General features: G+C 36.4%; 1 protein-coding gene across 2 annotated transcripts in view; it reads left to right on the plus strand.

Moving 5' to 3' along the window:
• LANCL3 (LanC like family member 3) overlaps nt 1-14,020 on the plus strand; it is a 95,504-nt gene extending 81,484 nt beyond the window's left edge. The window contains exons 4-5 of one of the 2 annotated variants that reach the window (XM_005593275.5): nt 3,550-3,757; nt 12,195-14,020. In XM_005593275.5, coding sequence (XP_005593332.1) covers nt 3,550-3,757; nt 12,195-12,354 — 368 coding nt within the window. In that variant the 3' untranslated portion in view covers nt 12,355-14,020. The remainder of the gene's footprint in view (nt 1-3,549; nt 3,758-12,194) is intronic. The other variant, XM_074029451.1, reaches the window with a different exon arrangement.
• Nucleotides 14,021-14,320: the final 300 nt, after the last annotated feature.

Consider the following 14,320-nt stretch of genomic DNA (forward strand, 5'->3'; position numbering starts at 1 on the left):
GGGGTGGCTGCATAGCATAGCCTCTCATTTTTCTGAGGGCAAATCTCTCAAGAAGATGCAGCAGTGAGCTTTGTTAGTTGCCGACTTTCACAGGAACTGGGAAATGAGGCACTTGCTGGTAACGTAAAGCTGATCCATGCAGGTCATCAACAGCATGCAGTACACCTTGCTAATTCCTTATCAACCCCCAATAATCAGGTTAGATGGTGTCACCCCTCTAATAGTCATTTCCTTCTACCAAGTGTGTGCTAGGGGCCGTCCTGTGTGCTTCCATGAGACTTCTATTTCCCCTCATGTAGTCTAATTAATACTTCCAGTTAAGCTGGAAAACACCATGAAGATAGAGACTTTTTAAGAGCTTAGCACCTACTACTGTGCCTGGCATATAGTAGATGCCCAATTAATATAGAAACATTTACCAAGTTCTGCAAAATTTCTCTTTCATTGGCTTTTGGTTTTTTTAAAGAAGCTTTTTTGTTTCTTTTTTTTATCGAGGTGAAATTTACATAATATACAATTAACACTTTATTATATTTTGTTTTCTCAACTTTTATTTTGATTCAGAGGGTACATGTGCTGGTTTGTTACATGGGTAAATTGCATGTCACTAGGGTTTGGTGTACAAAGGATTTTGTCATGCAGGTAGTGAGCATAGTACCAAACAGGTAGTTTTTCAACCCTCACCCTCTTCCTACCCTCCCTCCTCAAGTAGGCCCTGGTGTCTATTGTTCCTATCTTTGTGTCCATGTGTTCTCATCACTTAACTCCCTCTTATAAGTGAGAACATGTGGTACTTGGTTTTCTGTTCCTGCATTCATTTCCTAAGGACAATGGCCTCCAGCGCCATCCATGTTCCCGACATGATCTCTTTTTTTATGGCTGCATAGTATTCCGTGGTGTATATGTGCCACATTTTATTTATCCAGTCCACCATTGATGGGCACCTAGGTTGACTCCATGTGTTTGCTACTGTGAATAGTGCTGTGATGAACGTACAGGTCATTGGCTTCATTTTTGTCTTTCTGCTAACAACCAGCTCACAGCTACCCTGTTACCTTCTTTAGGTCTCTCCTGACACCACTAAAATTGGCACATTTTGTCCATAATAATCACATTGTCATACAAAAATAAAAGCCAACCAATCCACAACAAAAACACTTCCACTTGGTCCCTGATGACCACAGAGTACAGTCCAAGCTATCTAATTAGATTTGTAAAACCATCCATAATCAGAACCCAGTCTAGTCTTGTTCCCCACTGGTCTGTTGGTTAGAACATTGCCCCACTAGCCTTCATGTGGCTTGTCCTTCCTGGCTCCATATCTTTGCCCTTGCTAATCTTGGTGCTAGATAGAATGCCCTCCCTACTTCATCTTGGGCCTGGAATTTTGTATGTATCCTTCAAAGTTCTGAAAAAGTGCTCCTTCCATTTAAGGCCCCATCTAACTATCTCTGTAGGGAACTTCCACCTTTCTTTTTTTTGTTGTTGTTGAGATGGAGTCTCGCTCTCTCGCCCAGGCTGGAGTGCAGTGGCGCGATCTCGGCTCACTGCAAGCTCCACCTCCTGGGTTCACGCCATTTTCCTGCCTCAGCCTCCTGAGTATCTGGAACTACATGCGCCCGCCACCATGCCCGGCTAATTTTTTGTAGTTTTTAGTAGAGACGGAGTTTCACCGTGTTAGCCAGGATGGTCTCAATCTCCTGACCTCGTGATCCACCCGCCTCAGCCTCCCAAAGTGCTGGGATTACAGGCATGAGCCACCGCACCTGGCCTGGGACTTCCACCTTTCGGATTCCACTAGTATTATTGAGAGAACCATTTATTTTATGTTCCAGCAGCATCATGAACTATATATCCTATTATGTATCAGTCATATGCATATATTTTTATCTCCCTTTTTGGAGAGTGCCTTCCTGAAGGGTAGGAGTCATGTTTAGCATTTATTTAATATCACCCAGGGCTGGAACTGAGTATATAATTTGGGAGGCCCATAGCAAAATGAAAATGCAAGTTCTTTTTAGAAAAATTATTAAGAATTTCAAGGTGGTAATAGCAGAGCATTAAACTCAACATGGGACCCTTTTAAGGAGTATGGGCTGTAGGCCTGCACAGGTGGCATGCCCATGATGCCAGCCTTGCCTAGAGCTGTGCATACAGTACATAATCAATGACTACTGTCAAATGAGTGGATGCAATGAATGAATGAATGTATGATTAAATAAGTTCAGTTCTTTCAATATCATCCTTTAGTTTGTACAAGATACTTTGTTCCTAAAACTGAAGTAGGAGAATGCTGTAGGTAAACATTGTCAGTAGTTGACTGGAAAGCACTGACTGAGCAAAGAGCTTGTTGCTATGTAAGTATTAATCACAGGGTATATTAAAGGATAAACTTAAAAAGAGTATGAAATCATGACCCTCATACAAATATAAAAAGAATATGTATGAACCATTTTACTGAGCTCATTATTTAATGAGGGAACCAGAAAGGTGTTACAACTGTTTCAAAGGAAAATCCAGAGTAGACATATTTATATAGGCCATTAGGAATGCTGAAATAAGTTTGCTTAATAAATGCAAAACTGGCTTCTTCCACAGAGGCAGAGGGAAGTCAACCTCTACCAGACAGAATGTGAGCTTCTAGGGACAAAAAATATTTACATTACTATCAGTTTTCTACAAGACAATTTCTATCTCTACAGAGTTGTAAAATAGCCTATAGGGTCAAAGCAATGAAAGGCAATGATAACTGATTGATGAGGTAGTCAAGATACCAGCTATATTTCAGTCTTTCGCACTTTTTGTATAGGAGGAAGGTAGGCTATGCAGGAGAGAATGTGATCTTGTGATACCAACCTCCTCACTGAATATGAACACCTAGAACTTGGGGAAAATCATTTCTATTAATAGCTGTTGCTTCTCTTGTTTCTCTTGTAATTGATACTACTTTTGTTGAAGAGCTTTGAAGGAACAGTTCTTTCCTTGGAACAATCAGGGTGGGAAGGACTCACTTCACAGCTAAAGTAGTAGTCTTCGCAAGGTCCTTCTGAAGCATTGTTTTTCTTGGAAAGACTCCCAGTTTTGCTCTTAAGAAAATGTGTATAGTTATAAACATTACAAATTTTAAACTACAAATTCATTACAAATATTTAGCCATTTCAAATAACCAAATATACATAATGCTTACTAGAGTATGTGTCATTAAATATGAACCCATTCATAAATTAAATTTAAGATTTTATCAATCTATGTACGTCAATAAAAACGTTGCTCTTTCTCCCGGGGCCAACCCTGCAATACAATTAAAACAAATTAAAATCTCACCAGGAAAATAAGATTCTCTTATAGAACATTCTAGCACCTTCCTACTCAAAGTGTGGTCTTTAGAAGAATGCTTGTTAGAAATGCAGTGTCTCAGGCCCCACATCAGAACTACAATATTAGAATCTGTGTTTTACCAGTACTCATGAGCTTTTTATAGTTCTAGAAGTTCTGCTCCAAAGTATTAAGTCCTGAAAGTCACCTCTAATGTCTTTGATGTTTTCACAGGAATTGCCTATCTGTTTGCCAAAGCTTATCTAGTTTCCAAGAAACCGCAGTACCTGGACACATGTATTCGGTGTGGGGAACTCACTTGGCAGAAAGGCCTGCTAAAGAAGGGGCCTGGGATTTGCCATGGAGTAGCCGGCAGTGCCTATGTCTTCCTGCTGCTGTACCGGCTCACGGGAAACTCTAAATATATCTACCGAGCTCAAAGGTCAGCTGTTCTTTATGGGTCTCTTTTTTTCAAAATTTTAATCTAATTATTTTTCTGAATTAGTAATACAGTCACATGGTTTGAAAAGTGTAAAAATAAATACATCAACTGTGCCTTGTAGCCATGCAGTTGACTTACCCTAGAGACAGTTTTTTTGGTTATCTTCCCAAAGATATTCTGTGTACATGGTGTATAAGTAAATGTCTTAATCCATTTGAGTTGCTATAAAGGAATACTTGAGGGTGGGTAGTTTATCAAGAAAAAAGTTTCCTTTGGCTCATGATTCTGCAGACCGTACAAGAAGCATCACTAGCATCTGCTTCTGGTGAAAGCTTCAGGAAGCTTCTACTCATGGCAGAAGGGGAAGGAAAACAGGTATCACATGGGGAGAGAAGAAGGGAGAGAGGAGGAACGTGTCAGGCTCTTTTTAACAATCATCTCTGGGAACAAATAGAGTGAGAGCTCACTCATTACCAGGAGGATGGCATCAATCTGTTCATGAGCAATCTGCCTCTATGACCCAACCATCTCTCACTAGGTCCCACCTCCAATACTGGGGATCAAATTTCAACATGAGATTTGAAGGGTCAAATATCTAAACTAAAATGTATATGTGTGTGTGTGTGTGTGTGTGTGTGTGTGTGTGTGTGTGTGTATTATGGGGATATTTAGGTTATTTCCAATATTGTGTACTACAAATAATGCTATGATGACTAATCTTGTGCATATATCATTTGCACATGTATAGGTATATCTGAAAGATAAATTTCTAGAAATGAAATTGCTGGGCTATATATATATATAGATATATATATATGATTTGTAATTTTGACAGACAATATAAAATTTTCCTCTATAGTTTATTCCCTGTAAACTTGATAAAGATGGAACATCTGCTATATACCAGACAACATTGCTTTTAATAGATATTAACTCTGACTGGTAAGCTGGGTAAACTGGGTCAGGAGGACCATAAATGAACTATAAATAATCTGATGAAAAGCACAAGTAGGGGCTTCCCTGAATGCAGAGTGGCATGAAAGTGGCATTCACTTTGAAGGGACTTAGAAGCCGTCCATAGCCATGAATGGTTACAAAAGATATTGTTTTCTTGTGTGACACTTAGGTCTTCTAAGCCAGAGTGGTCTCTCATGCCCACCCATGTAGTCTGGTTCCCATGAATCTGAGCTGTCACTTGGCAGAGGTGGGAGGGGGTGCTAGAGTAGCCCCTGTACCATTGTGAAGATTCCCACTGAAAGTGTACAACTGATGATTATCAAATTGATTGTGTGACATTTAACAAATCACTTATTAAAATGAGCTAAGTGACTGTTAAGTGACCTTTAACAGGTCACGCAACCTTTAACAAGTCACTTAGCTCATTTTAACAAGTGATTCTCAGTTTCTTCTTTCATAAAATATGGAAAATAGTGCCTACCTCATAGGAATGTATGGTAGTTTAAACAAGTTAATATATGAAAAATCATTTAGAAATAATGCTTGGCGCATAGTAACTGCAATGTAAATGTTCATTGTTATTAGTATAAATTTGAGTTTTATAATTCCAGACTTTTCTTTATGCATAAATGTATGTTCACATAAATGTATATGTGTACATATATATTTTAATGAGCTCCTACTACTATATATGTATAATAGTTCTATATGTACTGTTTGTAGCTTATAATTTTATTTATTTATTTATTTGAGAAAGGGTCTCACTGTATCACCTAGGCTGGAGTGCAGTGGTGTGATTTATGGCTCACTGTAGCCTGCAACTCATGGGCACAGCTCAGCCTCCTGAGTAGGTAGGGCCATAGGTTCATGCCACCATATGTGGCTGATATGGGTTGGATATGTTTCCCTACCAAATCTCATGTCGAATTATAATCCCCAGTGTTGGAGGTGGGGCCAGATAGGAGGTGATTGGACCCTGGGGACAGAGTTCTCATGAATGGTTTGGCACCATCCCCTCTTGGTACTATATAGTGATAGAGTTCTCAAGAGATCTGGTTGTTTAAAAGTGTGTAGCACTTCCCCCTCCCCTCTTGCTCCTGCTCTGGCCATGTAAGATGTGTCTGTTTCTCCTTCACTTCCTACCATGATTGGAAGCTTCTGCGGCCTCCCCAGAAGCAGAAGCTGCTGTGATTCCTGTACAGTCTGCAGAACTATGAGCCAATTAAACCTCTTTTCTTTGTAAATTACCCAATCTCAGGTATTTCTTTATAGCAGTGCAAGAATGGATTGAAACAACAACTACTAATTTTTTTTTATGTAGAGAGAATCTCGCTATGTTGCCCAGGCTGGCCTTGAACACCTGGTCTTAAGCTATCCTCCTGCATCAGCCTTCCAAAGTGCTGGGATTACAGGTGTGAGCCCACCACCTCTCCGCTATATTTGCAGCTTATAATTTTAAATGAACAATTTTTAAGGGACGCTCTTTATTTCATTTTGTATTAATCTATCTCATTTTTTAAAAAATGGCTATGTAGTTGTTCACTATGCGTGTACCATAATTAACCAATCCTTAAATAATGGACACTTGACATTTGTGTAATCTTTACTAATACAAACAAAATTTCCCCAAATATCCAATATATACATTTCTGTGCACTTATGAAAGCACTTGTCAGAGAAATTTTAGAATTGAAGTCATTAGGTCCATAGGTATTTCTTGGTCTATAAATAGCCTGTCTTCATCCTTTGCCCATTTTTTTTCCTGTTGTGATGCTTCTATTCAGGATTGTAACTCTTTGTCAATGCATGCTGTAAATATTTTCCTGCTTTGCCATTTCTCTTTTAATTTTGTTCGGAGCCTTTGTCATACCAAAGTTTTAAGTGTTTTTCTTGTAAAAGTTTTCAATCTTTTCTTTAAAATTTCTAGATTTTGTGTTATGCTTTAAAAGGCCCTTTCCCACTTCAGGATTAGAAAACTATTAATTTACATGGGCTTGTAATAATTTTATGATTTTATTTTGACATTAAAATTTTTTGATTCTGCTAGAAATTACTTTTTAAATGGTCTCGGATAGGTATCTATTTTTGTTTATTAAAAAAATTCTAATAGCATCTGTTGACCAGTTACCCTCATGATTTGAAATTCCAATTTTTTTATAAACAGTTTATATAAATATATGAGTTCCATAGTTTCCCCATATTCTACCTATCATTCTCTCATTTATTCTTTTAATTGTATTTTAGAGTCAATTCGTCATATTTTTAAAAAATCTTACAGAAATTTGATTGGAATTTCATCGAATTTATAGATTACTTAATGAGAATCAACATCTTTAGAATATTGAATTTTTCCATCCAGAAACATGGTATACCTTTCCATTTATTTAAGTTTAAACAAATGTCATTGGTAAAGTTTTGATCTTGTGAAGAAGGTCTTGTATGTTTTTTGTTAATTTTATTCCTGGGTATTTTATATTTCCAGGTTTGTTGTGAGTGGACTCTTTTCCTTCATTATATTTTCATATCATTTATTACTGGTATTTATGAAAGCTTTTAAAACATACACATCACTGAAGTTTATCAATTTTAATACGTAATTTTTCATATAAATATAGACTGTATCTTATAAGTATTTTACTTTTCATAAATATCATAATAATATATCTAGCTGCCTTAATGAACTCCATTACTATTTCTATTAGTTTTTTATTGATTATATTGGGTTTTCTGAATAGATACACACATATCTGCAAATAACTATCATTCTGTTACTTCCTTTCTCATGTGCATGGTATTTTTTTCCCACTACATGATTCTTCTCTATAACAATGCAATCCTATAACAATGTTCAATAATAAGAGTGATAGTAAACACCCTTGCTTTTATGCTGATTTTACTAGGAATGCTTCTATGTTTTACCATGGTCTTTTATATTCACTTCTTATAATGTTTATCATGTTAGATTATAACACTTCTCTGTCCAGTGTAATCCAATGGCTTCCTATATGATTCAGAGTAAAAGCCAGTCTTTCCTATGAATGAAAGGTCCTACATGATCTAGCCTCCCATTACCTCTCTAATCTCATTGCCTACTCTTCTTCCTCCTGGTTCTCTCTACCACTGTGGCTTCCTTGTAATCCCATTAGGATGCCAGGTACACTCCACCTCAAGGCCTTGGAAGTTTTGGTTCCCTCCACCTGTAATGTTCACTTTCTACATATATCTCCTAGCTCCCCCATTTCATTCAGACTTTCACTCAAAAGTCACGTTCTCAGAAAGGACTTTCCAGGTCAACTTATCTAATATTTAATGTTTAGAAAACATAAACTATTTTTCATGATATTTATATGAATGCACTGAAGGGCAAATACTAACTTATGTAAGTCTTCGATTTGAAGCTCTATTGTTTAGGAAATCTGTAATATAATTGATTCCTGGTTTCTTAATCTCCTTAGGTGCACAAACATAGAAAAAGAAAGTAATTTTGGATAATATCTAGGGTAGTGGGATTTCACCTTTGGGCTAAATTTCATCAGAAATGAATGAAATTCATTTATTACCTGTAAAGTGTATTAAAAGAGATCAGAACAACCCCTCTATTTTCTTTTTTGTAATTTTTAATATTTTATTTTTAAAAAATTTGTGTAAATGTATGGAATTCAGTGTAATTTTGTTATTTGGGTAGATTGCATAGTGGTGAAGTCAGGATGAACTTTGTACCCATTAAGTATTTTCTGGCAGGCCAGTCCTAGCTTACAGAGTCTTGGATATAAGATTTAGGGTCCAGGTCTCTTTAGACAACTTACATTTCTCACTAACATGTAGAAGACTGGAAATGTGGAGGTAATATCTGAGTATTCTTTGGGCATTGTGTGAACAAAAGTTCTCTGAAACGTAATGTGTAGGAAAGAGACTATTCCAGTGAACAGTTTGCAAACAGGATACACAGCCTGTGGTGTAAAATGAAGCAGCCTCTCAGGGCTGAGTTTTATAGCAAAGTTGCCTGCCCAGGGTCAGGTCCTTTTATGCAAATAAAGGATTGAAACTCAGTTCTGATTGGTCAGTGCAGCTGAGCCCTGATTGGCCATGGCAGGTGACTCTGATTGTTTGGCTTAGGTGTGTTCTGATTAGTTACTTTCCAAGCTCAAAACCAGAAGTCTCTGTCACCTGTTTCTTCCAAATGGCGGGTGGAGGGCTGGCATATCTTGGCACTCACGACAGGAACTGGTTTGGAGAAAGAAAGGTCCTGTGATGCTTTTACAATGTCTTTCTCAGAACACAGAGTACATGATCACTCCCTCACCCAGCCATAGCTGCCTGGTCCTGTTTTAACTTGGAGCATCTCAGTTTGCCAAGGGGAGCCCATTTTGTCTGTTGGCTAGGGGCATACTTTAACAATTGCATGTTAAAAAATGTGTACCTCCCTAAAATGAATATTACTTGGTTGTCACCTATTATTTTTTAACATACAGTTGGATTTTATGGCTGCAGAAAAATAGTTGACAACTTCTTAATTTTCTTTTATGCTTATTTAATCACTCGGGTTTTCTACCTCTTCTTTTTGGTAGTGCATATATTTCTATAAAACCATCTAGTTCTTATGAATTTTCAAATATTTGACATAGAGTTCTGATCGTATAGTTCCATAATATTTTTAATCTCCTATCTCTGTGGCTATGTGCCCTTGGTGATTTCTAATGCTTTTCCTTCCTGGTCAGCTGCACCAGTGTTTTTTCTATCTTGTTAATCCTCTCAAGGAACTGGCTTCTGGTTTTGCTTATTAACTTTTTTTTGTTTTTCTCTTTTGTTTTCCACTTTTACCTCCTTTCATTTTGTTGTGTTCTAGAGTTTATACATGCTTAATTAGAAAGCATTCCATCATTTTATTAATAATAATGGTAACTCACAGATCTATGAATTTTCTTCTACATTCAGTTTTGGTCATAATCAATGGGTTTTGATATGAAATGTTTCATATTTTATTGTGTCTTCTATTCTTTTTAGTTCTGTAATTAGCACGCTGACTTCCATTTTGACTGAGAAAATTTTAGAAAAAAATTTGTTTAATTTTGCACCACTGGATCGATTTTTGAAATATTTTTCACAAATAATAACACACAATACAGGTCAGAATACAATGAAACTGCTACTCTCAGACATTGCCGGTACTATTTTAAGTTGCTATGTATCATTTAGAAATTATTTTGAAAAGCATAGAAAATATTTAGCATATTTTAAGTGAAAAAATACGGGATACCAAATCATATATACTTTAATAACATGTAATAATGCAACAAACAAATGAGTGCATGGGGGAAAGGTCAGAAGAAGAGCCAGCAACATTGTGGGTTTCTTTTATACTATGATTTTACAAATCGTCTTTTACATTTGTGTTTTATAAATCTCCTTTTATTATATGTTTATGTAAAAAGTAATATTTTCTATTTATTGAATGCTTGCTATATTCTCAGAGCCTGGTATATGATATATCCTTTATCTTTACATATAACACTATCCAGTTCTGCAACTTCACCATTTTAAAGTCAATTTGAGAAATTTGCCAAAGCCCTTGCTCTTTCTACTATACCAGGGGTTCTTAATCTAGGATTTGTGAGTTTGCTTGACAAAGAGATTGTATCTCAAACTTAAAGGTAACATTTCCTAATTTTCTGAATGTAGGTAATAAGTCACAGAAGTATTAGTAGCTGTGACTTTGCAAACAATAGAATTCATAGATATTCTCATCTCATATTACCCTTGTTGCAGATATTGTAAAATATGTTATATTCACATCACTAGCTAGAAGTGCTAGCAGTTATTAAATCCACTGTTGTACCTTGGCATTTAATGTGTTAGCAAATAATACATATGTTATTATATCACAAATTTGGCTTTAAAATTTTTTGTTGTGTTTTAATATAATTATTTTCCTTTGGAATACTGTGTGGTTTATTTTATATACTTGAAAACTTTTTTCCTGAGGAGCCCAACTGAAGCTATATCATGATGCTGGCTATATTATTACAAATTTAGAAGTAACTCTTATGATGCATTAATATTCTACTGTTTAAAATTTTAAATTCCATTTTAAAATTTTTGCATATTCAGAAAAACAGTTATAGAAAAATTGTACCAAACAGAATTACAATCTGTTTCCTGCTGATATATATATATATATGTGTGTGTGTGTGTGTGTATATATATATATGTGTGTATATATATATATACACACACTTTTTTTTTGAGACGGAGTCTCACTCAGTTGCCCAGGCTGGAGTGCAGTGGCACGATCTCAGCTCACTGCAAGCTCCGTCTCCCAGGTTCACGCCATTCTCCCGCCTCAGCCTCCCGAGTAGCTGGGACTACAGGCGCCCACCACTATGCCCGGCTAATTCTTTTGTATTTTCAGTAGTGACGGGGTTAGCCAGGATGGTCTTGATCTCCTGACATCATGATCTGCCCGTCTTGGCCTCCCAAAGTGCTGGGATTACAGGCATGAGCCACCGCACCCGGCCTCCTGCTGATTTATTTTAAGCTGCCGTATGTAATTCCAAAAGCCCTAAAAAAATCAAATAAATAATTACCCTTTGTAAGACCCCCTATGTAGTAGCAGTAACCTAAATTTATGACAGTATCAGTGCTTGAGTCTTACCAAGCTGTGAACTCCAGCCTCTGGATTGGTGATTATTTGTGTTCTTGATGGGAATGAGTAGAGCAAGTCAGTAAAAAAAGATGATGTAGGTAATGGCACTTTGGAAGCTGTAAACTGCTATAAAAATGTTACTTGTTAAAAATCATCTGAATAATATTTGTGGCAAATATGGGTAAAAGAAAAAAGGTCTTCCATAGGGAATTTAGAGGCATGTGATTTAATGTAAGGTGGATGTCTCAAAAATAATCTCTCTTGTAGCTGCGTTTGCTATTTGATGTTATCATTGTGAAGCTGCTGCCTTTTCCTATTCATCTTATTCCCTTGTTTGCTCACAGCACAGATTGTATAAAATCTTGCCCATTTATTTTCACAGTCTCTGCTTTTTTGTCACATATAAATGAAAACCCAGCTCAGAAGTAATATGCCTGCAGAAACACAGCATATTTACTTTTTTAAAGGAACAGTCACGTATCACTTTGCTTCTTTTCAAGATAAATAAAAGTAGAGCAATTTATCTGTCTTTTTTTACTTTAATTACTGGATGACAGAAAGAATGAAATCCTTGAAAATTCCAAACTGCTTTGCTTTGCAAACTCTAAGAATAGTTGGATTTGCTTGCCAGCATAATTTGTTGTGAAACATACACAGTTATATAATGGATCTTCTTCTTTTTTTTTTTAACAGAGAAAATGTGTTTCTTAAAATACTTAATTATATAATTCTGGAAATAAAATTATGCTAAAACTTTAATAGAAGAGGAAGAAGCAACCCAAGGTCCATAATATGGAAACACTCATGTAAACTGTTCATATTTTCTTCTTCTCTTAGGTTCGCTCAATTCTTATTTACTGAGGAATTCAAGGCCGGTTCTCGGGTCCTTGAAAGTATATACAGCTTGTATGAAGGCTTCTCCGGGACAGTGTGCTTTCTGATTGACCTGCTGCAGCCCAATCAGGCTGAATTCCCTCTCTTCAGCGTCTTTGTTTAGAAGGCTCCATCTTCCACTGTGGCCCTGCAGAGATCCCCTGAGCCAAGCCAAGGCAGTTTCCACATAAGCCACATTCAATGGTATCGCGACCATGAGCCTTAACATTGCCACCAGAAGGAAGGATCAGGCAGGTGAAGGCAACATGATGCCAGATTTGAGAAAGGATCTGCAAAATAAAGATACCACAACTCATCTCAAAACTGCAGAGATTTAATGTTTCAGGGAATAGATGTGAAACAAGGGATCATAGGAAAAGGGGAAAGAGAAATGATCTGTTTTTCAGTTATGACATAGAAAACCAAACTGCAAGTGTGGACTATGACAAAAAAATATGCTAATACCTTTGCAATCTCAATGAGAATTTGACCGTTTGCGTGTGCCCTCTACCCTTAAATTCAGAAATAAAGACAATCAAAAATTAAAATAATTGCCCAGCTGAAAACTGCTATGAGGGATGAATTGTCAGGTTGCTGAAGTATAAAAATAAACTCTTGGTTGTCCTGTGCTTATATTTATTGAAATTTATGTTTTTTACTGAGTAAAGATATTTGCATATGAATCTCCATTTTTTTTTCATTACCCTGGGCAATTTAAAGAAATCATATCATAGCTTAGTTCAGATACTAAAATTTGAAGTTTTCTTAGACCTTAGAACATCTCTTTTCCTGGTTCCTTTTTCTCCTCAAAGCTCAATTAGAATAGCAAAATTTATAAGCTAGTAAACTTATACTATAGCAAGTGTTGCTATCAAGTGTTTTTCTCCATAGGAAGTGTGAACTGTGTATTGTCTATTGTTAGTAATTTTTAAAATGCCTTTATGTACATAATCTTGATGGAGCTATTAGCTGAACTATAAAATATACTCTTGGTAAAAATCACTAATTTCAAAGATCAGGGTAACCACTACAAAGATGTGTCATTTCTGCCTTTGTTTGGGACAGGGAGACAGGCTGGGGAAGTTACCAGTGATTGTGGAAATAATTTTGCTCCATTTTATACTATTACATGAAGAGATGAGTGAATTCTGTGGTTGGTTACCTTACCTTCCAAGACACAGGGTCCACTAGAAATTGGCTGTAATACTCATTGAGCCAAGTTGTCATATTAAATTCAACCCTGCTGTAAACACATAGAAGTTGTGAAATTGCTTCAAGTAAACAGTGGTTTGCAGAACACTATAGGAGCATCTGTCACTTCAATATGCAGAGCATGAGTTGACCCTTTTCCTAGAATTTGGTCAGTGGCAATTGCATATATCAGATTGAGTAGGAAATTGTGTACTTTATAAGACATTTAAATAGGCATTAAATATTTGGATATATTATGTGTATGTGTGTATGTATGTGTGTATTCCATATGTATTCCCATGTAAATCCAAATACTTATTCTTTATTTCAGTAATTCTTAACTCGAATCATAGACTTTGGAATGAGTTAGGGAATGCTCTGTTGCCTACAAGCAAACCTACAAGTGTGTTGGTGTATGTATGTGTATGGACCAGTTTGTTCGTGTGTGTGTGCTCATTTTGCAGGGATAAGGGTCTCTAGCATTCATAACATTCTCAAAGAATCTGACCAAAGAAAGCAACAACTATCTTTGTGTATTTTATGACTGTGTATGTTTGCACTCATTGCAATAAAGTAGGACAAAATGATTTTGAAATGCATACAACTTTTAAGTTTCCTGTTTCGTTTTTACATCCTCAGATATAACTGTATCACATTGGCCTCAGTTGTTCATCAGTGAAAATGCTCAGTTTGGGGTGATACCACGTAAATAGCAGCTTTCAGATGACTCTAGATTGGGTCCAGAAGTTCTTTCATATAGGCTGAATATAATAACCATCCTATATACAGAGCTTTATGGAACACATGCAGTTTTTATCGTCCAAGAACCCCTCAAGATGTGTTTGGTAAATGCGCCAAAGTCTCACAGCTAGAAAAGGACAAAACAAGGATTCAGACCC

The sequence above is a fragment of the Macaca fascicularis genome, chromosome X (assembly GCF_037993035.2).
Source record: "Macaca fascicularis isolate 582-1 chromosome X, T2T-MFA8v1.1".
NCBI lineage: Eukaryota > Metazoa > Chordata > Mammalia > Primates > Cercopithecidae > Macaca > Macaca fascicularis.